Source organism: Triplophysa dalaica, chromosome 2 (assembly GCF_015846415.1).
Source record: "Triplophysa dalaica isolate WHDGS20190420 chromosome 2, ASM1584641v1, whole genome shotgun sequence".
NCBI lineage: Eukaryota > Metazoa > Chordata > Actinopteri > Cypriniformes > Nemacheilidae > Triplophysa > Triplophysa dalaica.
Genome location: NC_079543.1, coordinates 7,542,529 through 7,570,180, shown reverse-complemented (window position 1 = coordinate 7,570,180; position 27,652 = coordinate 7,542,529). Strand labels below are relative to the sequence as shown.

General features: G+C 37.2%; 2 protein-coding genes across 2 annotated transcripts; one reads left to right on the top strand and one right to left on the bottom strand.

The window, feature by feature from the left end:
- Positions 1–40: 40 nt before the first annotated feature.
- On the bottom strand, positions 41–5,940 carry glb1 (galactosidase, beta 1). The gene is made up of 16 exons (XM_056765089.1): positions 5,580–5,940; positions 4,606–4,775; positions 4,228–4,378; positions 4,062–4,122; positions 3,856–3,950; positions 3,321–3,501; positions 3,097–3,155; positions 2,796–2,917; positions 2,640–2,680; positions 2,296–2,408; positions 2,117–2,191; positions 1,925–2,014; positions 1,692–1,805; positions 1,475–1,606; positions 925–1,179; positions 41–670 (listed from the first exon to the last, which is right to left on the bottom strand). The coding sequence occupies exons 1-16, from the start codon at positions 5,634–5,636 to the stop codon at positions 416–418; spliced, it is 1,971 nt and encodes a 656-aa protein (XP_056621067.1). The 5' UTR covers positions 5,637–5,940; the 3' UTR covers positions 41–415.
- Positions 5,941–7,371: 1,431 nt separating this feature from the next.
- Positions 7,372–12,747, top strand: ccdc86 (coiled-coil domain containing 86). Its single transcript, XM_056765112.1, has 4 exons — positions 7,372–8,043; positions 10,341–10,470; positions 12,088–12,162; positions 12,288–12,747. Exons 1-4 carry the CDS (start codon positions 7,517–7,519, stop codon positions 12,441–12,443), a joined length of 888 nt encoding a protein of 295 aa, XP_056621090.1. The 5' UTR covers positions 7,372–7,516; the 3' UTR covers positions 12,444–12,747.
- The last annotated feature ends 14,905 nt before the right edge of the window (positions 12,748–27,652 follow it).

Below are 27,652 nucleotides of genomic sequence, written 5' to 3'. Positions count from 1 at the left end.
CAAAGTTTGGTTTGAAAAAAAAACAGGTAAACACTGAATATAAAAGCAAATGCTTTATTTACATACAAAGGAATTCTGGATGGTGTTTAAAAGTACAAATACAATAATTATATCCACTAAACTTTACAGTAATAGTACAGCCCTGCTGTTCAAGTCACTTCTTCAGAATAATGGCACTTGACTAATTTACACATCAGTAAACGACTTCCCCTGCGATTTAAAATCCAAATAAAGTGCAAATAACTGAACATTAACACAAATCACAAAAAAGCCTGAGCATAGATGTGATATTAAGGTACATTCACAATGAACATATTGTGCAGTGTTGATTTTGTCCCTTCTATCTTTGTGGAAAATGCTGAAATTATTAAAATGTGTAAGACAGGCGGTATTCTTAGGTGTGTGGTTCTTAAACTCATACGAGGTCTTGTTTGGTAAACAGTCGTCTTGTACATTGGCTGGTTGATTTCACTGTGGCGTTTATAACGGGTGTGTCAGTGAACTCCACTGTGCAGGGTCCTGGTGAGCAGGGTGCTGCCTCCAGCTCCAGTACAGTTATGTTGTTTTGAACAGAGGTGCTAAGAAGATGTGCCGGAACAAACAGAGTCACCTGTGGCCCACGGGACGGCCAGTAGCGGCCCAAGTTGAAGCCGTTAATCCACACCTGACCCTGTTGGAGGAAAATCGTTTATAGTGAAAATTGCATCATTATAATTAATATCTGCTATTATTTTTCATTTTAAAAACAGATCCGATTTTTTCATAAACAAAGAATAAAAAAAACATAATTTTCTGCACTTTTCATATACAAGCAGTTTATTTGTACAATATCTCTTATTATTGTAGTCTGATCTTAACCGTTAGTTAAACAGTTATAAATGGAACAATGTCATTATTTCCAACAACAGTGTTCAGGCATCCTACCTTCCTCCAGTTGGGAAACTGAATGTATGTGTCCTGGGGCAGGTCTGGAATGCCATCGGGTATGTTAAAACTGCCAGAGTAGAATGCTGGGGGTGACAGAGCAGGAGGTGGGACAGTGGTGAAGCCGGAGGGCGCAGAAGAGCTGGAAGAAGATGCCGGCAACAGCCCCTGGCTCACAGCTTCATCTATACTCAGAGAGTACACGGTCCAGTTAGCCAGTACATCAGATCCAAGAGTCAAGTTAAACACCAGACCCTGAAGGGGAGATTGAGAGAGAGTATATACACATATATACACAATTCAGTGGCAACAACATAAACTCCAATTTATGTGACCCAAACTTTACTTCTGGTAAACACCCACAAAGAATCTATAACTGTTGAGTAGTATTAATTTAATTACATACAATAATTATATTATAAAATATTCCTATAACTTAATTTAAATTACATGAAAATAAATTGTTACATTATAACCAAACACAGCCAGCAAGTTAACTCTGGGCCAGGCACTTGCGTCAAATGAAACTGTCTATATGTGTTAATCTTGCCTTGAAGTCATTGATTGTTTTGCCATAGTTGATTCTCCCCATGTTCTCCACCAGCACTTCCACACGACTGCCTGCTTTTCCCGTTATATTTATTGTGATCACCTTGTTCCTTTCCAAAATGCCTGCACCATTCTGAACAATTACATTATTCGCTGTATTTTAGTAGCACTTCCAAAGTTTTTCATGGCAAAATCTAAAAAAGAGCTGTTGCACTCACCCCATCAATGGATATATATGCTCGATCATGGACACCATTGAGAGGAGATGACAGCGCGATGGGCCTTGAACAGTCCACAGGTAACACAGTCTGATAAAGCATGAAGCCAAAAGCCTGATGCGGAAATTATCAATAATTAATAGACATAAATCCAAACATACAATAATGATCGTAATCAATAAAAGTTGTTTTATAATAAAGAAATGAGAATGCATGGGAATTGAGATGCATACCTGATTCATATCAATAAATGTAAGTGGGTAAACTGTTTTGACAGGTCCAGATAAAGACAATATATCCAAAGACTCCACCACTGTCAGCGACTGAGATCAAATAGGAAAGAATCGACCTTATCAATGCACATTATACAAAAAAGTATACATTGTGAAAATGCATATCAGTACATCAGCAAACACGTTATTTACCTTTTTCATTTGCACTGGGCCATATGCAAATTTTGGTGTTGATGGAGGCACTATGCCTTCTGGTATCTTTCTGTACTGTTGTCATGACAACAATCAATGAATTCTCATAAATTTAGGGCATTGAACTGCTTCCTTACATTTGATAACTTTTATGATAAAAATTGTATAAAGAATTGTACCATTTTGATGACATCTCTGATCGTGAAATACTTCTCTGTAAGATCTCCAGCTTCTGTAAGAGGGGCATCATAGTCATAGCTGGTTGGTTGAGGAGCGTATGCTGTGTTGGCACCTATAAACCAATTCAAATAAATATAGATCAGGACACATTCCATCCCGGTTTTAGCTTTATAAAATGTGTTTGTCAATTCATTTTTATAATATAGCACAACCGGTACAGCATGTTGCAAGCAATGCCAAAGTCATTGGTTGAATACCCAGATTAATGGACTGTTATTAAAAAATATAACACACATGTATGCACTGATTATCAATTTGGATAAAAATGTCTGCCAAAACCTACCATTCCAATAACCAAAATTAGTCCCACCAATGAACATGTATCTTGAAAATAGCAAAAACTATGAATTACACAAATGACAAATGTGATAACATTTTGCATTTCTTAAAGGAAACTTTTCAGTGTCAAGCAGAATTCTGTCAGTTCTGTCATTATTACAAATTGACATTGGCTCCCATTTCCAGAATTTCATTGAGGGTCTTCACCACAGCCCGTGTGGACACAGCTGAATGTTTCTCGCCCCAGTGGTCCAACCAGCCTACGTAGAACTCGGAGTTCACCTGCAACCAGATGGACTTACTATTTCAGTATACTGTACATTTTTCAGACTGTTTCCCCTTGGTTAAACATTTTATCTTTGTTAAACACATCATTTAGTTCACTAATGCTGTTATGTATTTTGTTAACATTTTTCCTGTGACTTCATATTGAAAACTGTTGGCAAGGACATTGCTCTTACCAAAGGGCCCCTTGGCTCTGCATGTCTCTGAGCTTCAAAAGCAGCAGTTACATTTGCACCTGTAAAAATTACAACAATAAAGTTTACTAAAAAAACAAAGCAATATTGTAATTTAAATAATGGGCATTGGTTTAAAAAAACTTGTTAAATAGATATCTTGCTTTCTTCGGTAACATGTAGGCAATGTTTATAAGATGCAAGACATTTACTTAGAATACACAGACCTGGACCGAAGTCAACAGTGGCGTAGAGGCCCTGCAGTGACCCACATTTCAGATAACCCACACCTGCCCCATCAGTGGTAAACAGCAACACATCTTCCCCAAGATGAGACCGAAACAGACTGGCAAGATGCCGCATGTAGTTATAATCACAGGCAAAGTAACTGCCATATTCATTCTCGACCTGCATAAGAAAGACAGAAGAAGCATAATTTCCACCATCAAGTTAATGCAAATTCTATACTGTATGAAGATAAATTAACATATAACAATATTTTTCCTGAATTGAATGACGAATGTTGAATCTCTTTCACAGACAGCATGAACTGATATAAATATATGTTTCTGTCATTTTTGAGACTTAAGTTTAAATCAGAGATGCTATTAAAACTCTTTTAGCCATTTCAAGTGGCAAAAGGGAACCGTGACATTGTTTTTGAACCTAAAACAACCAAATAGTGCATATATGTTGTTTTTAAATTACCAGTAAAACCAGAAATGTTTTTTCAAAACTATTATGTTTATAAATTTCTCAAACCTGAACAGTGATGATAGGTCCACCATTCTGATACAAGTAACTCTTCAAAAAGGGCAACAACTTCCCCATCCACTTATCCACTGCTGTAAGGTAATCTAAACCAATGAAACAATAAAGACAATTACATGGTTATGATGTAACAAACTTTACAATTTGTTCAATCACCCATCCCATCTTCAGGCAGTATCTCTACCTAACTTTATTACCTGGATCAGATGATCGTAGGACAATATCTTTCTTTTTCAGCAACCAGGCAGGCAAGCCCCCCTAAATCAAGAACAATGGAGTCAGCTGAGGTCATCCAGATATCTTCACATTTACACATCCATATTAATACCAGTTTTTTTCTCATTAAAGACCCAACTCTCTTACCATGTCCCACTCTGCACAGATGTATGGACCTGGTCTCATAATGACTAGGAGGCCGATGTCTTGGCACAGCTGCAAGAAGTACCCCAGGTCCCGATCTCCGCTGAAGTCATAAACGCCAGGCACCGACTCGTGGAAGTTCCACGGCACATATCTATGGATGTACACAAACCATGTAAACTCTGTGTTTAAGTTTAATGCAAAGAAAATCTAAAAAGTAATAAGAAACTTTTAAAAACATTAACTGGATGTACTCAGAGGGTACTGGTCCCCGGAATCTATATCTGCAGTTCTTTTGGTCATACGTGGAAACCCCCATTTTAAAAGAACCCTGAATATGGCTTTGGACCGATACTAAACAATAACCAGCGTGGTTCTTACGTCTGGATGGCGTTCAAACCAGCCATGTACATCTTCAGCAGCCTGTCCTTCCAGTAGACTCTGGGAACCCTGCTGTAGTGGATGCTGCCGGAGATGTAGCGGAAGGGCTTTCCATCTTTAAGGAAGCTGTTTTGATGGTAATCCACAGTGAAACTGGGATTTGAGGATAGCTAAAGAATAAAGAAGAAACACCGTTTTTAAAATTAAAATGTTCTGTTTGAGAAGTTGAAGGAATAGGTCATCCATGTGTCATTATCATAAAATAAAAAAAGGTAAAGTCAATGACAGTATTTAAGAGAAATATTTGGTAGACTCCATTATATACTGTATACCAGGGGTCTCCAAGCGAGGTAAGCGAGGGCTACCTGAAGAGATACTATCATCTAGAGGGCTATTTATTGGTCGAATACTTTTCAACTTTACAACATGTGATGCATTTTGCACTTCTATATATTAAAGCTTTAAACACATGCTAATAATAATTTTTCACATATTGTCCGGACCATTATTATTGAGCATTATACTGTAACACCTGACAGAGTTTAGGCGGGCTACCAAGTGCCCAATATAACCATTCATGCATTTAATGCTAAAGCACTACAATCTGCCAAGAACATGGTTACTACATGTTTTAATAGAACCATGGTTGATTTTCCTAAGGGAACAACATGTTAGTATTATGAAAACGCTTAAATGACTCGTGATGTGATGTCATCACATGACAGTCACAAGACGGAAGAATAACAACAGTCACCGTCCGTTTTTCAATATACTGTATGTGGCCAGATTACAACTGAAACATTTATTACACCAAACAATAATTGAATTGCAAAATGCTGAATTAACTTTTCACTCCTCTTACATGCAAGACACTATTTCAAGTAACGTAAACAGGGAAAACATCAGCACTCATGACAATTTGTAACCTTACGTTCGCTTTAAATTATGCTTTCCAAACAGACAAATATACTTACCGTGATCGATGGTAGGATCATAAGCAGAAGCAACATTCGCCCAACATCAGGAGCCATGGTGTTTGTGAACGAAGACTAACGAAATTAACAAGACGCCTTACCCTGAATGGAAGACGCGCAGCGCCTGTGAGCCAAGATACCCCTGTCGGTGTCACTAGGAATGGCGAGGAATACAACGGTCAATATGGGATTGTTGCTAGAAGGGCTACATCCGGAAGTATTGAAAAATCTTGAAATATGATTACAATAAATTACAGAAGCTAACGCCTACCCCAACCCTAAACCTATTATAACCAATTATAAAAAATATTAATCAACTGTTTTCAGCGTGACAAAAATTATGCGGTATTAAAGTGCGCATGCCCACTAGAGGTAGCCGTATCCATTCTAGTCAAAAACTCAATATTGCCGCATTCCCAAAGTAAGCCCCGCCTTCTGATAAAACGTACCAATCGTCTGAAGAGCCAAAAGACTGACGATTCTCTGGGGCGGGGCTCTCGTGAGGTCTTGACAGCCTGTGAGCAGTATATGATGCGACCTCGAAAGTTTAGATTTTTAGCGCGATTTAAGCTTAGCAAACCAACGTTATGAAACAGTTCATGTCATGTTTGACTACGGATCATATAAATGATGTTTCGTTGTGATTTTTGCCAGCAATTTCAGAGATATTTGGCTTCCCCTATTCAAGTATATAGGCCTGTCGACTTGCTATGTCGTAAATAGCTGCCCAGGGGCGCTGCAAAAATGGCTGCGAGTTGCACGACTTCCGTCCAAATACCCCCACTTGCGGTCTTTCCACATGACCACTTGACTACTTTCATGACGTATTTACTGTTTTTGGATCTAGTGTTCTAGAGGGCGTGAAGATCCAAAGTTTGCATGTAGTATTTCTAACCCGATGGGCCACACTTAGCAAATGCAAACATATAACGTTTATTAATTTCTATTTGTGAGATAAAAAGCAGTTTTACAAAATACATAACTCTGGAGTTTTCACCAATAAAATATGTACGTTTTACTACGAAATTTTATGTAATATATAATTATATAGTCAAGTCAAGTCAAATATTTATTTTTATAGCGCTTTATTTGTATTGTATCAGAGCAGCTGTACCCAAAAAACAAAAAGAAAGGAAAACACATGTTAGCCAAACAGAGATTAAATAAAGATATAACCTTAAAAAGTAGTTGTATAGCATACACTTGAAAGCTTTCCGCAATCATGTATCATGTTCTGGATACGAATCATGAGACTTTTTGCTTGGGTCTCGCGAGATGTTGTGGAAAGCTATCCAGTGTATGTTATACTACTACTATTTAAGGTTATATCTTTATTTTGACTAGGTTTGGTAAACATTTGTTTTTCTTTTGTTTTTGTTTTTTGATACAATAAAAAAGTGATATAAAATAAATCTGACTTGACTATATACTTACATATAATTTCGTAGAAAAACGTAGTGTTACATATTTTACTGGTGAAAACTCCACAGTTATGTATTTCGTAAAACTGCTTTTTATGTCATAATTAGAAACACCACATTAATTAACGTCATATGTTTGCACTTGCGTAGGTGAAAGTAAGGGTTACGTAAATATGTGGATATATTGTGAGATTAGCAAGTGATTTTAAAGATATCGTTATTCTACTATTCATGTAATCTGAATTTGGTGTTGTATTACTGAATTATGGCCACCGAGTTTGGAGACTTTTCTTGAAGGGACTTTGGTTGCAGTCGGAAGTCAAATTTGCTATGCGTCTCCCAACCACTAGATGCTGATACCCAACACATTTTGTAATAACGTGTCTTCTTCAGCCTTGGTCTTAGCCAGTAGCAACACACGTGTGATTGTGCGCATGTGTGTGTTTTACTGTTAAAGTCTTTCTTTTCTAACTAAAATTATTATTATCGGTATTATTGACCGATAAAACACGAGTGATGTCAGGCTCCGCAAACAAGGAGATACGTGGAGATTCCGAAACGGAGTTGGATCCACCCGTGGTGAGCCGCACACGAAGCGGCCGTAGAGTTCGAATCCCCGCGGCACTGCTTGACTCCGGCACACCGGCCACCAAAACCCCCGTCCGGCGCACCAGAAAGTCTGTAATCAGAGAAGATCCTGCGGAGAGTAGTGAATCCATATTGGCATCTGAAAAACCTTCCGAAGAAGGTACAGAACAAACAAAAGTAGATCCAAGCGCAACAGTAACTGATGTGATAGAATCAACTAAAGTAGAGGAACATCAAGTCAGCCGGCAACCAGTTTTGGACAGTGTGCATTTGAAAGAGTCTGACGACACAAGTGAGAAAGAAAACATAGTTAGTAAAACAGATGCTGGTTCTACTGACCCCCCCAAAAAGGCCAAAAAAAGGACTCACTCAGAGTCAAGTGAGAGTAAAGTTAAGATGGTGCCTCTTGGGAAACCAAAATCTGGAAGAGTGTGGAAAGATCGTAACAAGCAAAGGTAACAGGTCTTTCTTTACATTTTGAAATAATGTTTTTACCCTTCTTTCACCACAGTGGCTATACAGTTGTTTTTATTTATTTTAGGATTTACTCAAGGCTTAAGGTTGCGGCGTTTGACTGCAGAAAAAAATATTTACTTTAACCAAACCGATTACATTTTTAAAGCTTCTTGATATCGGTTCGAGTTAATAAGTTCCCCTACCAATGGTATGAGAGGATCGCAGCTATCACCAACCCAGAGCCACTGAGAGCGAGAGTTCTGCCAACGGAAGTACAGAACGCTGGAGCGTCACGTGATTCATGGAGCCATCAGATAGATCTAGGAAGCTGTTTTCTCTTCAAATGCAATTTTTTTATTATTTATTTAATGGCTTTCGTCTTTGAATGGGTTAGACATTTACCTCAGTTGGTCTGTTTAGTCGCAGCTCCATGCGTTTCTAGTAACTTCCGGGAACTTTTGATAGCCTTCATGAACCGTTCCATTGGGTCAACGTCATTGACGCAACTCTCTCTTTCAATGGCTCTGATTGCACCTAACTCATGGTCGTTTTTGTATGAAGTAAGCGCAAAAAGCAGCTTAATATTCCTGCTATTCTGTGTGGTTGATATGAATCAAACAAATAAAAAGAGAAGCACTCACTGCTGACTCCATAACCTTTTAATAGGAATTTATATTGTTTTCGTTTCACAGTTTTTAGTGCAAAATTTGCCAGTTGGAGTTAAAAAATGGATAATAAACATGTCTCCACTAATTATTATTTATAAACAAGCTAAAAAAGTTGATAACTTTTGCTTTTTTGAGGGCTTATTTAGGCTAACCTGCTTTGACCAACTGTGATCTCAGTACTATGTGTTGTGGATGTGACTTGTGCCATTTCATCACAATTAATACCTATGAAATGATTAAATTGCTAATAGAGCACAAAATAGTTTAGTAGAGTTCAAAATTAAACATAGATCTAGTCACTTTATTTAGCTCTCAAAATCTACCCCCAATAGGACAAAAATGTGACTCCTATTTGTTTTCTTTTTAAAAAGTAGGATTTTTATTATGATGAATTCGGTTGAATTTGCTATGTTAAGCTATGTTTTTATGAACAGTAATTGCATATAACTGGTTTGGTTTGTTATAATTATACCCCCACTTCTAATAGTGCTGTTTATTGACTTAAAATCCCCTTTTATACTGTCATGGTGACAGTGACAGTATCCCCTATAATAACTGCAAAGTTTAGACTTCTTTAGCAAGTGAATAGCATGCAAAGGTAACTTGTATACATAATATTTAAGCAAATAAATGGACAACAGGTCATGAAATTAACTTTTTTCCTTAGAAGCACTGGTGCTCCCAACTTCAAGAGTAAGAAGCATCCACCCCAACATTAATAGTTGAAAACAAAATAGTGAAAATTTTACCATGAAAACATGCATGTGATGTCTGTTGTGTTTAACATAGCCACAATGGATTCATGATTTCCTGAAATCATCTTTTTTAATCATAAAAACAATGGCTTAAATTAGATATGTGAGAAGAAAGCGATCGGATCATGCTGTCAATCCTCCTTATTGACCCATATTTCTCATCATACCATATAGCGAAACAGTTTGAACTAAAAACACATCATATTGTATGCTTATATTGAGGAGATATGAGGGGAACACGATTGTTTTTTTTTAAATGTTTGTCAGTGAGTGTATTTAAAATAACGTCATGCGAACTTTCAATTGCTATGCTTGTGCAGCTGTTCAGCTGTGAGGTGCGCGCTCCCATTGTGACGGGAAAGAAATATGTTATGTTATCGCTCATGTGCGAGACGCACGCAAACATCCAAACGCCTCTGTTTAGCACATGTTTATATAGAAAAATAATGATAAAGTAGTGCTGCGGCATAGAAAGACACGTTCTGTGTGAATGGCCGGTCACTGTTCAACAGTGAAAAGTTCCTTTCTCGAATGCTTCTTTCGTTAAAGTCGTTTGTTTAAGGCTTGTAGTTTCCGGATGCTTGGTCGTACCTGATTTACTCGCGTGGGATCCCTTTATAATTTGACTGTCGGCATACTCATACTGTCGGCATAGGATGATGTTACAATTATTCCTAAAAAATGAATCATGCAGTCATTTTAATCATTCACGATCAAATATCGTCATATCGCACACCCCTATGTCAAAGTCACTTTGGATAAGCCCCTTAAAGGTACGGAAGGACTTCGTGAAAGGCACTGGCTCCGCCTCATTTTGAGCAAGGAAAAACCCTGTTATGTATGTAGGGATTCATGTGTCACATTGTTTTCTAGGTTCTCTGCTCTTTTAAGGGACAAACCTGTACGTTCTTCATGGGAAAAGAAGATGGAGGCCAAGAGAGAGAAGCAACAGGTGAAACAGTACCAACAGCAGCTAAAGGATGAACAAGCCAGAGTGAAAGAGGTAAACTTCTAGAATTACTTTAGGACTATCGATAATAAGTAGTTTAAGACTGTTGGTTTATGAAGGGTTATGGAGTTACTTCCTACACTTAACTGAAAAAATACCATTCTCAATCCAATTTTCTTTTATTAAAGATCTATATTAAAGTTCCTGTTAAATATAAATGAACCTATGTGGCTATAACCAAGTGGCCATGCAAACAATTTCTAAATTCACCATTAGATCATATAAGCATTCAAAAACTACAGTTTATTATGTTTGCCAAAAATGTCAAGCTATGCTACAGGGTAATCCCTCCTTGCCTACCTTTCCTGAAGTCTTATTGAATCACGCCGGTGCCATTCAGTGTTTCCCACAGGATTTTGACAGACTTGTGGTGCTTGTGACTTCACAAACCAATTAGCAAATTTGTGACGTCATCACGTCCTGTTAGTGTTTGAACTTTTTTTGACAAGAAACTGGAACTGGGAGTTTTCCTGCACTCAATTCAATTCAAGTTTATTTATATAGCGCTTTTCACAATGTGTATTGTTTCAAAGAAGCTTTACAGGGGCAAACAGGAAAAACAGAAAAGTTAAAACACAGCACAGTGCATAGTATTTATACAACGAGTAAGATCATTCTAATAAATAATATTTAATTTCTAATTTAATAAATAAATGAATGAATGCAGTCTCCCGGTGAGCAGACCAGCACTGCCCTGCTGCACTAAACTTGGTCAAGAGCACGGCACAGTGTGCACACTTTCATGAGCAGCCCCCAGTGCAGAAGCCTTTTTTACAAGTCAAGTCTCGAGTATGCTGTACACGAGTCCAAGTCAAGTCGTAAATCTGTTTTTGCCTCCATGCCACCCGTCATTGACGCAGTAATTCATGCAAAAGGAGGCCCAACCAAGTATTGAGTGCATACCTTTTTCACAAAATTCAATTTTTTTTTAGATTTACTTGTATAGTATGTGACCGTGTCCTCCACAGTCACTGTATTTACTGCTTGGGGATGCAAAAATGCTGGGTTGCGACTGTTTCGATTCTCACTATGTACACCGGTGGCCTCAGCCCTGTTTTTTTTATTCTATACTGCTAACTGCATGCTAGCGCTTCGTATACAGGGTTTGTTACTGCCCTAGTCAGCCTCTGCATTTGCTGTTTACATACTTGTTGTTTAATCTGCTATGTTTATTGCTACCCTGCTCAGTGTACTGGTATGGTATTCCCCAGAGTTCTGAGTGTTTTGATTGGATCCAATCATCCAAGAGCCTTTGCAAGGCATGCGCCCACCTCACAGGGAACAGAGGATACGATAGTAACCGGAGACATTTTGATGACTTCATTCTGCACTTTAGTCTCGTGTCACAATTTTGTTTAGAAGTGTTCTGCCCAACACACTATAAAAGATGTTAAAGCTACATTTTAAATGAGCTAGTAGTTCACACTACTCAATATGTCTCCTGCTGTCTTTGTTTTATTCAACACATCAAATAATGCAGCTTGTTCCAAAGCACTTCAGCTGAACTTTAAAGTGGAAAATAAGCCATGGTTTTATTCTCTACATTCTTTGCAAGAACTGTTTGTTTGGTTACTTTGAATTTAAATGTAATGTTATACCCGTGCTTTGCAGGAGAAGAAGATGCGTAGAGCAGAAAATCTGAAGAGACGTGCAGAAAATGAGAGGAAAGCTGAGATTGTACAAGTGGTAAATACGAACTAAATTACTTTCCTTTAATACAATCCACTAATGTGTTTGTTGGATTATTGCATGACCTGATTCGTCTAAATACATATATATGCCTTCTGTACTAACTACCATTACCCTTACAGATTAAGAATACTGCAAAGATCAAGAGAATGAAGAAAAAACAGTTGAGGAAGATTGAGAAAAGAGACACACTCTCAATGCTGCAGAAGATGCCTCCAAGTGTAAAGAAAAGTGCAGGGAAGAAAAAGATCAGCAAGGATGTGTGTCCACAGGTGTGAAAATCAATATGCCTTTTTGGGTGTTAAGATTTTATCGCAGTCTACTGTTGGCAGATTGGATGAACTGGCATCCTGATGACCTCTCTCTGGCAGAGACTCTTAAGAGGACTCTTTTGTATGTCGACTGTTATGACAAATTGACTCACTGAGGTTTCCAGTGGATGTCTGGGGGTAATGTAACAATTGTACAGCAAGTAATTCGCTTTGAATATATAGACCTGACATCTATCGCTTCTTTGTGTAAACACAAGTTTATGTAATTGACTTCATTCTTCTTAATAAACATCTTATATATGTCATCAAAGTTCAGTTTCTTCCTGGTCTATGCTTGTTTTTTTTATTGTTTTTCTCTTCACTACACTACAATTTGGGACTTTCCAGACTTTCCACTGTGGAATTATTTGCAAATATTTGTCCAGTCAAGATGATTTTATTTCAGTACCAGGTACTTTTTAGGAAAGTATATTTCCACTTTCTTGTTTTGTTTCACTTTTAAATATTTGCATATGTAATTAAGGTTTCTTTTCTTCCTGGTTTATAGATGCTGATCTGCACTAAAACGTTTTCATTATCACATAAACTTTGGTACTTTCCGCTGTGGTAAATTTGGTATGTCTGCCACACTGTCTAAATAAAGGTGCTTTCCTTTTTGAAGAGTAATATATAAGGCAGAAACAACCACAGCATCTGCAGATCACAACAAGGTTGAAGATTCATACATACATACATCATTCATAAGAAGCATGTCTGCAGATGTACTTGCGCAAGTAAGTAAATTGGTTTAAATACTATCGTCTAAAAGGTATATTTGTAATTTTTATAACAAGACAAATCAACATGACACTAATGTCTTCAACTGAAAAACTGATTTTAACATTTTGGATAATTAATCAGTAAATGTGTTTTAATTGTCATGTCATACTTAATGGTTTGTCCTATCTTGTAGGTCCCATATGGACACTGTAGACCGTGTGTCATAAGAGACCCTCAACAGTTTCAGACCATTCCCTTCCATCCTGGATTTGGGGAAACCACCCATGGTGTTCTCAGGATTCAAGAGCCGATTAAATTGGATTCACCAACATCTGGTCCGGTTCATGTGAATATCTTCAACGGTTCCGATGGCACCAGCATTACTTTTAAGATGAACAGCACTGACACCATTGGGAAACTTAAGCAGGAGCTCTTGAAGAAGAAACCAGAATTTGGAGGCAACCTCGTTTACAATGGAAAACCTGTGGAGGCACACCAGACGTTGGCTGAGATGCATGTGAAACATGGAGCCACATTCATCACCTATCAGAAATGCCACGGAGGTTAAAACGACTACTAAATACAACTCTTCACATTTTTCTATCACATTTTCACATTTAAATCAGAATGTATCTACTTAAAAAAAAAAGTTTATAAAAGTTAAACGTATGCCTTACCGTTAGACTGTTGATTGTCATTTTGCGTTACAAGGGAAAATAAAAGAAAACAAAAAGTTTCACTCTTTTGTTTGATGTCATTTTTTTCACTTTTTTGGTGTTTCTTTGTACTTTCAGTTCTAACCTAATGTTGTTTAAGAATTGAGCAGAAGTGCTTGTCAAGCCACAACAGATGAAAATTTACCAGCATTACTAACTATTTAGTTAGTGGGGGTTTACTAACGGTTTCATTTTTGCCTTATGCATCTCAAGCCTTTGATGTAGGCTAAGTGTTCAGACTTGACTTCTTTTTTGACAAGGAAACGTTTTTTAGTAAAACAACGCGGGCAGCCTTTGTTTACAAATAGCATCCGAACGCCATTTACTCCTTTGGATTATAATGTAAAACAGATAGCACCTATGAACACGGACTGAGGGACGGATTAATGCACGGGACTACAGTGTAAATACACATGGCACTAGACCACCTGGGTGCCCTGGCAAATTTATTGTGTACATTTTTCTTTTCTTTTTTCAATAAAGTACCACCGAATAGAGTGGAATAAAGGGATTATTTTTGCAGCTGTGAATTATTGTCCGTAGTGAATAAATCAAATAAAAACTCAATGCATAGGCGCGCTGTTGAGAGGGACTGCTAGAGGCGTGTAAAACACTGTTATATTAGCGTGCAGAAGTCACGTGTAGAAGGCAGCAGAAGGCAAAATGACAAAACGAGTTTAAACCCACAGATTCACTTACCTAAAGGATTATTAGGAACACCATACTAATACTGTGTTTGACCCCCTTTCGCCTTCAGAACTGCCTTAATTCTACATGGCATTGATTCAACAAGGTGCTAAAAGCGTTCTTAAGAAATGTTGGCCCATATTGATAGGATAGCATCTTGCAATTGATGGAGATTTGTGGGATGCAAGAAAGCTCCCGTTCCACCACATCCCAAACATGCTCTATTGGGTTGAGATCTGGTGACTGTGGGGGCCATTTTAGTACAGTGAACTCATTGTCATGTTCAAGAAACCAATTGAAATGATTCGAGCTTTGTGACATGGTGCATTATCCTGCTGGAAGTAGCCATCAGAGGATGGGTACATGGTGGTCATAAAGGGATGGACATGGTCAGAAACAATGCTCAGGTAGGTCGTGGCATTTAAACGATGCCCAATTGGCACTAAGGGGCCTAAAGTCTGCCAAGAAATCATCCCCCACTACCCCACCACCATAATTGCATTAATGAGAAATTGAACAGGTGTTCCTAATAATCCTTTAGGTGAGTGAATGTGTCAAATACATCTTCTTCAATGGCCATTTAATGCAGTCTTGCGAGACAGCTGCATTTGGATTACGTTGTGGAAGATTTTTCTCTGAGGAAGACACGAAAGATGTCTCTCAGCTAAATTAAAACCAACTTTTTTAGTAAAATAACGTTAAATGCTTTGGTGATGATATAACTTTATTCGTCATGCATGAACAGTTAAATGATTGTCTTCTTAATGGAGAAATGTCAATTATGCAAGGCATTGGCTTAATTTATTCCCACGTTATATGAGTTGGGCAGGTCAGAAGCTTGTTTAGGTGTTGAGTACTGCGAAATACAAAAAAACAAATTGTGTTGTTTTTTGTGCATTTTACACAGACATTTTACTATTCTGTTTATCGTTTTATATAGTTTTCTATTTAAACACGCTCAAGGCGGACGTGTTTGACTCTCTCGCTCCATTCGTTTGCAGCATCTCTCACATAAGCGCCATGGTGTTAATATACTGTGTCAAATTGAAATAATTTCACACGGCGCAGCTCGTCCAAGTCAATTCCCCTGGATTAGATACTTCCACAAACTGAAATACATGTTGGCCTATTACTTAAATTTGGTGCCTTGGCTATATAATGATCCAGATAAATTAAAGACATAACAGAACACAAACTGTGAAGTAGTTCGCTTTGAGCTCGAGAAAAGTATGGTGATTTCCAGTGGACTTGTAAAGGTTATCTCAATGATCTTTGTCATAATGTAAACACTTGGTTTCTGATTTCTTGTAAGTCACCTGTTTGGCGTGAAGGGATGGGTAAGTTTGTTTACTGCAACGACCAAAGGAAAATAAAGTGGTTTCTCTTTCATTTTATAAATTATATCACAGTAATCTATTGTAACATCTTAGTGCAACTAAAAGTGACATTATTATTCTTTCATAGGTAATAATAATATTGTTTTCTATGGTTTAAAGTTTTTTAGATACAGGAAAATAATGCTTTCTCTTTATATGTAGTGCACTCAAAAGAACCGAGCTGCAAAGGCGGAGCCTTTAATATGGCAAATTTGGTGCTTTCCATTTTATCACAGACGACACCATAAAGTGACGAGCTGAAGCTGAACAACACCACAACTTTGAAATTCAACAGCAGTCATAGATCACATGAATTACACAGCACCATGACTACAGGCATTCTTCAACAGGTAAAACTGTTTAAAATATTATCGAAAAATCATTTAAAATCATTTTATGAAAAGTATCTTTCTGTCTTCAACTGAAAAAGAGATGACTTTATTATCATTAAAATATGACATGTAATAAAAACATTGCGTTAATTGTCACTTATGTCCTTATGTCACATTTGTCTTTTAGAACCGATATGAACAGTGTGTATGGGAGTACGTCAGAGGAGACCCTCAAGACGTTCAGCCTATTCCCTTCCATCCTACGTTTGAGAACACCACCCACAGTGTTCTCACTGTTCACGAGTCAATTGGGTTGGAATCCTCAATTCGTGGTCCGGTTTATGTGAACATCCTCAATGGTAGCGATGGCACCAGTGTTCCTTTTAAGCTGGAAAAAAACGACACCGTTGGGAAACTGATGCAGATATTCTTGGGGATGAAGCCAGATTTTAAAGGTACCTTGGATCTCGCTTATAATGGAAAACCTGTCAAAGCGCACCAGACGATGGCTGAGCTTCAGGTGAAGCCTGGAACCACCTTTATCACCTACCAGAGATGCCGTGGAGGTTAAAAAGACGCAAAAGCATCGCTGCAGCCCTTATAGCTTTTCAATATCTTATCTCTTAATACAACCGATTCCTATAGTGTACCACATAAATTATATTTAGGTTTTATTTTTTCATGTGGTCATACTAAATCTAGGTTTTAACTATGTAAATTATGCTTTTTGAGGTGGCCGTACACGATAGTAACTATGTCAATAATTTTCTGTGTTAAAGTGGTAATGGGTGTTATACAACAACAACAACAACAACAACAACAACAAACTTAAAAACTTACTTAACAGAAAAGTTTGACCAATGATTCATGTAAGAATGATAAAATGGATTATAATGTTTTTTATTCTTAAAACTGATAGACCTACATAGATTGAAAAGACATAACAGTGAACAGAACAGGTTTAGACAGCATGTGGTATCTAATTGTGTATGTCTTTAAAATTGTGTAAAAATAAAAAACATAATTTTTCTTTCTCATTTTAACCTTCAGATTGTATACAAGACTTAAATGTAACTTTTAAATGTACTGATATCAATACTGTAAACCAATACTGTAATCAAACATTTGTGACTGTTATAATGTATACTGTAATACATGTAAACTTAATTTAAGTATGATCATTTTAAATTGTAGCTTGGTTATGTCAGCCCCTGTACCCAGATTATGAAATAAATCACGTAAAGCAATCATGAAACGAAGCACAAACAGTGAAGTAGTTTGCTTCCGGTGATTTAAGGTAGACTTTTTACAGGTTTGTTCTCTGTTGTCGGGTTACAAACAAAGCCCTTCTCACAAAACACAGGACTTTAAATGATGGTCTTGATTTCTTGTAAATCATGTGTTTGGTGAGAAGAGTTTGGTTAACAACAAAAAAAACATTTTCACTTTCACTTTACAAAGGAATTCTTTTACGAATCATAAGAGCACAACGCATAGTAGGTATAATATACCTGTTTTATACAATCTATGATCTATACATCACTGATATTACCATTGTTAAGTTTTTACATTTGGTCTGAAATCTTTAAGGCAGGCAACTAAGTAAAAAGTGAGGTGTATGTGCAGAGCAAAGATGTAATCGCACAGCAATATTAAGAAAGTTAATACGACATAAATATAACGTTAATCCACCACTGTTTAGTGAAGACATGTTCATTTTTTTATTCACTACAGCAAATGTACAAACAAAATAGGCTTTCACTCTTTCTTCAAAATGGCCCGCGTGCCTTCTGGACATTTCATTTTCGTTTATGAAAGTTAATTTAAAAAAAAGGACCCTTGTTTTTATTTTCTTATAATAATCCAGAACTAAGAGATGGAAAAACTTTTTCAATTTTGCGGTTCTAATGTCATTTACAGAAAAGAAAATCCATTGAAAACGAAAACAGAAAAATGCCTCACTTTCCAATTTGCTAAACGCCATAACTGACAACGCCGACGAAAACAGACTTGGTGACGCTGTGTCGTATCTGGGGGATTGCACGGAGTCATTTTGGGGAGGTACACGCTGTCCGATTGGCTAATTCTGACATCACCTTTACACCTAATCCTCATCCTAACCATTGTGGGAATGAGGGGGTGTATAATGTGGCAGGGATGCATTTTTCAACACCAGGATGCCCGCACTATCCGTTCTGCGCATGCGCGTGATTACGTATTGGAGAACGTCAAGGTTTCCCTACATTATTGGTATCACGCATGCGATGAAACAGTTGACGGATAGGCAGCACATCTGGGGCCATATTTTTGTTGGCTACATTGTATTTATCATTTAAAAGTTCATGGCGGGTCCATTTGGATGTTTTTTAAATTTAGCTTACATTATGAATTACGATGTGTTTACGTACCAATTCAAAATAATAGAGGAGTTGTTGCATGAACATACACGATTTTGGTTAAATGTGGAATAAAGTTTTAATCTTTCAGTCGCTGCAAACCTTCAGTTTCCTCAATCTCGCCTTTGCGATTCATTGCTGTATGGCATTAGGCCATAATTAACTTGCCGTGATCGATCTGAGGTCAGTAGTACTGTCGAAGACGGTTTGTGTCGTTTTTTTATTAAAAGCTGCTAATATTAGTTCACCTTAAATTGAGTAATTTTGTATTAGTATGGGTCTATTATAGGCTACTATATCTGTCTATATAATCTAAATGCAGCCATCCCGGATCGTGTCAGTTTATGGGCAAAACAAACGATCCTTCCCCGGAAATCAGGCCCGGACCCTTGAAGATATCCTGGGTGTGCGTTAACCAATCAACGATTTTTGTTCATTTCTGTGAAATTCTGACAACATTTCTAATGAATTTTATTTGAATTTGTAGAAGATGAACTGGATCAAAACAACAAAAAAGACGATCTTCTTTTTTAAAGCAGAAACTGAAAACAAAAATAAGCAAGTTCATATTTAGTTTTAAGCAACACAAAACAAATGTTTGTAAATGTTTGAAAAAGTGAAACAAATATCTTAATAGTTTATTATCATGCTCTCAGGCTTTCATATTGCTGACTGTCACTCTTAAGATCTGCTTTTGATGAAATTCAGCAAACACTGCAATATGACTGCAATACATGAAGGATTTAAATGATTTAGGATGAAACAAAAAAAAACATGTATTCATGACAGAAGACTGAGAGATTAAAACAAAATTAATGATTGTTGATTATTGCCTTTTATATAGTAATTGTGTGCGTTACTGATGTTGTATGGTATGCAGTTATAAAACGGTTATGTAAACTGGACCTAAATAGAAGCCTCTAAAGTGGGCTAAGAACAATCCCCATCACTGGACGATGACTTACTTCTGTTTAATTTCGCAGAAAACTATAATTATAATCTAATCACACTGCACAATGAACTATACATCATATCTGCTGTTGTGTATGAGGTCTGCGAGCGTGCAGCGTAACTAAACTAAACTTTTTTGGACAGTGTTTCGCTACCACCTGCGCATGAATTGGGATATTTGAAATGGAGGGAAACAGATTTTGTTAACAGCGAAGTAATACCGCAAAAACCGCTTTAATAAATTAACCAGACATTACTGCACAATTACTTTTACAAGCTCGCAGTGCGCCTAAAATTCATTTGCACAGTATTTTGCTTCAACATGTAGCATGTAGCATGCTTCTCCGTTGCAAAATAAAGCCGCCATGTGAGTTAAGAGTGGCGTTGCTTCCAACCAATAGAAAAAAATTTATATTCTTATACAGCCCACTCCTGCCCATGCCTGGAGTCTGCCCTGCTGGAAATGCATAGCATTAACCCTGTGTGGCCTACGTTAAACCACTTTTCCCGTTCAACAGAGCAAGATACATAGAAAAACTGAGCCGTACTGGGAGAGTCTATGATTAAATTGCTTGCATCGCTTGATGGAAGAACTTGGTGAACGTCACAGGTAACATTGCAGTGGAAAATGTGTGATTAGGGCGACCCCTGCTGTCGATTTACTGATATATCACTTTTGATAAGATGGGTCTTCTTCATTTTCTTATTTGCATTGTGACTGATTTCCTAAAGAATTGATCAGTCTTTTGTCTTTTTGTAGGCATTACAGACATGATGGCTTCCTCCAAAAAGTTTCGATAAAATCGCTCTATGCTAATTATGCTAAAACTTTACTGTTAGTATATATACCGATAACATATAGGTTAAAAATAGACGCAAAATTGGGGCTATCTTAAAGGGATTGTTCACCTTTAAATGGAAGTTCTGTGATTATTGATACGCTCTCTGGTCATTTCAAACCTGTATGACTTGCTTCTGCAGGCCACAAACGAAGATATTTTGAAAAATGTTGGTAACAGAAAACATTTGTTCTTTATTGACTTGCACTGGTTTTGTGCCCACACAATAGAGTAATAAAGTTAATTGGGACCAAATGTTTTTGGTTACCAACATTTTTAAAAAAATCTTATTTTTTTTGCAGAAGAAAGAAAACCACACGGGTAAATGTAAATGTTGACAGAATTTTCATTTCGAAGGATCCTATAGTCATGATCCGTGCGTTCCATCTGGAAGGACTCATCCCTATGCCCTAAGCCATTCGAATGGTGTACCCTCCAGAGTGAGAGCTTTGAAGGGTTAGAGGGTGTAGGGGACCAAACAACTGTTTCTTGAAGTGCCCTTCTGCGTCATCATCCCGCGGCCATAAGGAAGCAGCGTCACCATGCAAAGAACCTGCGCAAAGAATCATGGGAGCCCGAAGTGACCATCAGTTGTACCCATCGAAATCCTTCATTCAGGAGGGCCCTTTGAAGTTGCCAGTTATGAACACTATGGTTTGAAACAACCCTTCAGAATGGCGACCACGAATGTTGTCAGTCCGAAGGGCCCTTTGGAGGGCGATATATCCCAGTTGGAACACAGGGCCTGTCTTTGTTTCCCCGATTATTGTCTGATAGCACGCATCAGACTTCATATAGCCATCTAGAAGATGTCTGTAAGATGTTTATGATGCAGAATGATTGTAAAGCTGCTCTTTCTAAGATGTTTAGCAGATGTTTTTTACGCAGCAGATGTTTTCCAGATCTCCAGATCTTTAGCAGACGTATTACAGACGTTCAGACGTCTCTGTTCGTATTGTAAAAGAGCAAACTATGTATTGCAGATCTCTTTCAGATGTTAATGGAGACGTCAAATAGACGTAAACCAGATGGATTGTGTTACCTGTGTGTGGACTCTTAGTTTGTTTCATAATCTGTTTGTGGTTTTTTTTTTAAAGCCCCCTTGTTACCCTGTGTATTTAAGCCCATGTGTTTCCTTTGTCTGGTTTCTGCCGTTGTAAGTGGTTTGGTCTTGTTTATCTAGCTTTCAGTTCGTTTTTCGTTTTGTTACTTTGTTTATATCCGTTAAAAGCTTCGCTGCATCAGGATCCGCTTCTCTGCCTGGTTACTCTCTTGTTACACCCATTGCTTTAACTGCTATTAGTCAGATTAGATCTTAGTTATGGCTAATCAGTCTTACGTTTTCAGATTCAAATGAAACCAAACTACTTTTTATTTAAATTAAAAGGTTATTATCAGTCTAGAAGAACAAATTAGATAACCTGTAAGACCACTTTAAGCAGTTTATGCAACTGGCCATAGCTGTTACTTCCTTATTATTGTTAACTAGTGTTATGTAACAGTTCTGCATGTCCTAAGTTCTACAATGTTACCACAGGGTGTCACTAAAGCCAAACTATTACATCTAAGGCATCCACACAATTTCATTTTCAAAATTCACAAATTTACCATTTGTATCATGGTACATTTTATAAAGTGAGAGTCCAATATGACCTATTTATTTATTATTTGTAAGATACTGCAACACAATGCATAGGTAGATTTTGAGAGTTCTATAAGTGAAATGTTAAATGTTTTGTTTCCCTAACAGTTAACCATAGCTTTAAATGTGCACAACTGGTCCTCTGGGTACAATAATGAGCCTTTTCTGTTTTGTACCTGTAAAGGAGAGTAATTAATGACTTCAACTTCAGCAGAGACATTCACAAGTCTATTTTCTCTGTTTAATGCATGTGATTTGATGATTATTTTTTACCCAACAGTCCTGCAATGAAAATGTTTAATAAAAGATATGCTTAAAACCAGTCAGATGACTACCATTTCATTTTTGGGTGAAGTGCTGCCCGTCGATCTCGTTGAAACTTGGCCAATTTTCATACTTTAATGGATCTGTTTATTATAGGATTTGAATGGTTAACCAACATGATTAATTTTTTAGATGATGTCTTATGTTTTTATGTTCTGGGTCCCAGTGCCCAATGGTGTCTGTCTAAAATGTAAATGTTAGTTTATCTCATTCAATAATACAGATTTTATATTTATTTGATAGTAAATTCGTACTCAAAATTTAACAATTGTTTTCTGATGCAGGAAATATATTTGTAAATCATTGCATTCATTTTAAATGTCACATTTAGTTGAACTGCTTGACACGCAGAGTCAAGATCTCATTTATATCCTTTACTGTAGACTAATTGTTATGTGATCTTCCAGTAAACATCCGGCATTATTGTTATGGTCCCAAAGAATATTTAAAAAATGTCAGCTACTCAGGCTGCATTGTCATCTAAATGAAAACATGTCTAGTTTCCATTAACGTCTTCAGTGAAGGACATTTGTCGCAAGAATTTGACGCATTGAGGGACTTTGGGTGTGGCATGCATTGTTATGTGATGCGCTGCTTAAGAAGCATGCGATTTATCAGGCACTTCTTATCAGGAAATTAAGGGGTGAAATACAATCAATGTATATATATCCACCTCTTAAAATGAGCAAGCTGTGAACATTGTGGAATCTGGAATTATATAATTTAACCACTCGGAAATACCCGAAATGTGAAATAATTTAAATGGCAAATATTAGCTTTTTAAAATTCAGAATCACCAACCAATATCAATCATGGATTATTCGAGTGGTGCTTAAAAAAAATAGCCTATGTAATGTAAAATTTCTAAAAAATAAATCTTTAACAATTAATGAAATGATTAGGATATAAATACAAAAGCAACAAATGGAGAGCTGCCATACACTTTTTTGGTTAAATCTCTTCACATACTGTTCTTTAAAGCGTAAATGAGTATACATGTCATCAACAATCCTGTATGTCTACCAGTTGTTTTGAAACTTACTATAAGTATAGCTTTCATTGTGAGGCAGTCATCTTGAACCTATACTATGGTAGGTTGACACCCCTTGCAGACATCTGTGAAAACCATCACACCAAACCTGCCGGCTAGGTTTTCTTTTGTTGTTTAAAGGTGTCACACTCCTCTTTGACAGTATAAAACAAATCACCCCACCCAGTGAAGCCAACAAAACTTAGATTATCTTCTAACCTTTGAATTCCAGGCTTGCCTGATGTCGCATTTCCTGTTGTAATGTATGTACGATATAATTTGTCTGTTGCTATTCACACTCCATAGTACTAGAAGAGATATGTTTTGCAACAAGGTCCTCCTCACAATATTTTGATCAATCCAATGGTTAGTTTTGAGCAAATAATATTTCCTTTGTGATACAAATCAAATCATCGTTTTTTTTTTTTAAAGAGCTTGCAGTTGATAAAGTCAACTGTTATGACAGTGTGCACTGCACTTATTTAAAGAAACATGATAATGTTCTGAAGGTGGTGTTGAGCATTGAAACAAAGATTTGTCACTTTTATACACCTCACAGACAATGAAACGAAACCTTCACCGAAACAACCTTACTGAAATAAGCTACACAGACAGAGGCCCTTAGAATATCTTAAACAGTTTGCAGATTTCTGCACAATGTCTACACACCGTGGCATTGACATCACATCCATCTTACCACATAATATGATCGCAGTGAATTTGTTCTGGAGAATGAAAATGTATCAGTTCTGCAAATTAGAACAGTTTTGTTTTTGCTTACAATATCATTTTAGGTATAAACAATACTCACATTGTACTTGTATTTCATTGATTCTGTATACTATTATAAACATAGATGTCTTTCTTATTTAATAAAACTGTGTCTTAAATCAAAGCATCACATGAGGATAATGCTCAGGTTGCAAATCAAGTTTGTGTTGTCTGATAATGGTTCATGAGGTATTTGACTTCCCTGAAAGAAGGGGACATACCTGTTTGACATACTTTCAGAACTAATAGTATGTGACCAAACATTCCAAACACATTTCTTCAAAGTTTTGTTACTTGTCTCAAAGTTTTCTGGGTGTTCCCCGTTTTACCGGAAGATGATCATTCTTTTCCTCATTTTCTGCATGCTGCTTTAATTACTGACATACTTCTGTCATGAACGTGGAGTGGTGAGGACATGGACAGAGGACCCAGGTGCAGAAAGGCGGGTAAGGGGTTTAACAGATTTTAATAATAATAAAGACAAAACCAAAGAACCCACCAGGTGGTAACACATCAACACATGGGACTATAACAACATGACAGGACTAAGACTAAATACACTTAAACAGGACTAAAGTAAAACATGACATAACTGCAAATGACTAGTCTAGACTTGTCACGAACTGCTCCGAGACTCAAGGGTTGCGCATCTTAATGCAGCTTTATTAAACAAAGTCAACAGGCAATGGTCAGGGCAGGCAGAAAACAGGTATAAACGTGGTTACAAGCATGGGTCGAGCCAGGCAGCACAGGTTCCAAAACGAGAGATACAGTCCAAGGTCAAAACACAATAATCCAATACAAGTATGCACAGAAATTCAATCAACACAAAAACAAGAATTTGTGATGACAGAGAGAATGAACCAGGCTATATACTGTAGACAGTTATTGCAAACAGGTGAGTGTGATCCGTGTTCAAAAAGTCTGGGTAATGGGTTATGGGAAATGTAGTGTGCAAAGACAGTCCGTGTGATGAGGGGAGTGCCCTCTATTGGATTTGAGAGAGCACCCCAGCTGGTGACTGTGACAAGACAAGACTAGACTAGACTATAGACTAAAATCAACAGGGACTCACCACAATGACACAAACAACGAGTGACTATGAACCAGCACAAGACAAGAGACACAAGGTCAATATAAAGGGAACTAAATCAAGAGGGTTAGTAAATCCACTGTATGCAGAGTGGAACACGCCACGTTTCTTTTTTGATGTTGTTGCCATGGTGAATCATAATATCAAGCTCCGTTGATGATGTCTTTTTATAGTTGTGTTGCACGCGCTTAACACAAGGTATGTATACCCAGAGTAAATTGAACTAACTCAAATCAGCTGTTCTGAAACCAGAAACTAAAAGTTTAAAATGTATTATACCAACTCTGAGTTCAAGGTTTAACCTTGAGTTGGTCGGACCTCATTATTGAAACGGGGCCCAGGTATACAAGACAGCAACCAAACTTAATAACAAATCACGACACAACGAAGGGAACTGGCAAGGTAACAATATCCACAAGGCAAACCAGTAAGACAGCAAACAAGGCAGGCAGGGCACACAATACGCTTGATACAGCCAGTGTAAATACGCTGAATAACAAGTAAGAACGAGCACAGGACAATAGACACAAGGGCATGGAGAGACTAACAATGGGTATATTACACAAGGCAGGTGCAGGGAATGTATATATATGCAGTATAATGGAAAGCTAAACGTGGAAATGAGAGGGGCGGGGCCAAACACGAGCCCGGAGAGAGCGCATTTAACATTTACATACAATTAGTCATTTAGCAGACGCTTTTATCCTAAGCGGCTTACAAGTTGTGTAATCAATGGAAGCAATTGGGTCAAACGTAAGGACAATTAAACGCATAAGAGCTATACAAAAATCTCTCACTTAGCCTACTACAGTGCACAGAGCCAAGTTTAGTTTATCTCTGTCATGATCCTTCCACTAGTCCAAGAAAGACATGACATTATGAGGCAGAATCCTGACACAAAACAATTGGACATAACATTATTGTAAATAATTCAATTATTTTGAAAATATTTCAATAAATAAGACTTAAATTAGAGCTAAACAGTAGACTACAGATGTCTATGTGTTCAAACAATGTACACAATATTTATAAGATTATAACAATGGCGGCATTGTATGTAGTTATGTAAGTGTGTAATTGTTGTTTGTATAGTCACATATACTGAAGAGTCTGATGGATCGGGAAAAGCAACTGACATAATCTACCTGTGAATGCTTTGACCTACTGTCAGACGGCAGGAGAGTGAAGATGATGTGTGGTTTAAATATTTGCATGGGTAGAAAGCAAAAACGGAAAATCTCAACAATCTACAAAATAGATACTCTACTTGTTGTAACATTAATGATAAACAGTATTAACAATACTTAGTATTTAATGCAAAGCTTTCTTAACATGAGAGCAGGTAGAAGTTCTAGCTCCACTCATACATTATGCAATTTCTAGCTAACCTGCTTATAACATTCCACCGTCGCCTGAAAGCGGTCACAAAATGAGACCTAAACAGTTTCAACAATTTTTTTCCTAAATCACAATTAATAAAGCTCTCCTTCTTATTCGTAAACATTTACTTAGCTATTAATCAAAGTAACTGGGTGCTGCTGTGACCCCTCTGAGGCCAGGTCCCGGATATATTTGTCTTCTCCATTTATTGATCAGTGGACTTTGGGTTCCTCGCCACAGGGCAGTGTTGGCTTGTTATTAGATTAGTTTGCTAATCTAATGCTACTCATGGTCAAGATATGTGCATGTTACATTGATACAAAAATTTAAGGTGTGTATTACTTAATGTGTAAAACAAAATACATGTGAATAGCTGATTTTTGAAGGATTAGTTCACTCAAAAAAAAATTCTGTCATTGTTTGTTCAAAACCTCCCGTGTAACATAAAGAAGATATCTTTTTAGAAAGGTCTTGGTGGCTTTGTGACCATATAATGGAAGTCAAGAGGGCCAAAGATGTTCTTCCGTGTTCTGCTGAAGAAAGTCAAACAGGTATGGAATGACGTATGGATGATTTTAAGGTAAAGTCTTTAACTAACTATTGATGTATAGTGAATTTTGGTTTTATTTGGAAATATTGTTATGCTGACAAAACAAATGAATGTTATTTCTGAAATATCTTTTATTATGGGGCTTATCATTTCTGTAATATCCTTTAATATCCTAGAAATGCTGTATGCGCCACTGAATATGAAGAGCTCTTTTTCAAAGCGCCAAATAAAAAAAAAGTTTGTTATCCCATTTTGCTGTGTACTAAACCTTTTCACTGCTCCATCAATGTTTCATGCCAAATCGCTATATTTCCTTGTTTAAAATATACTGCAAGATGCAGTTTCTTTCCAAAACGCTGTTCCCGAACC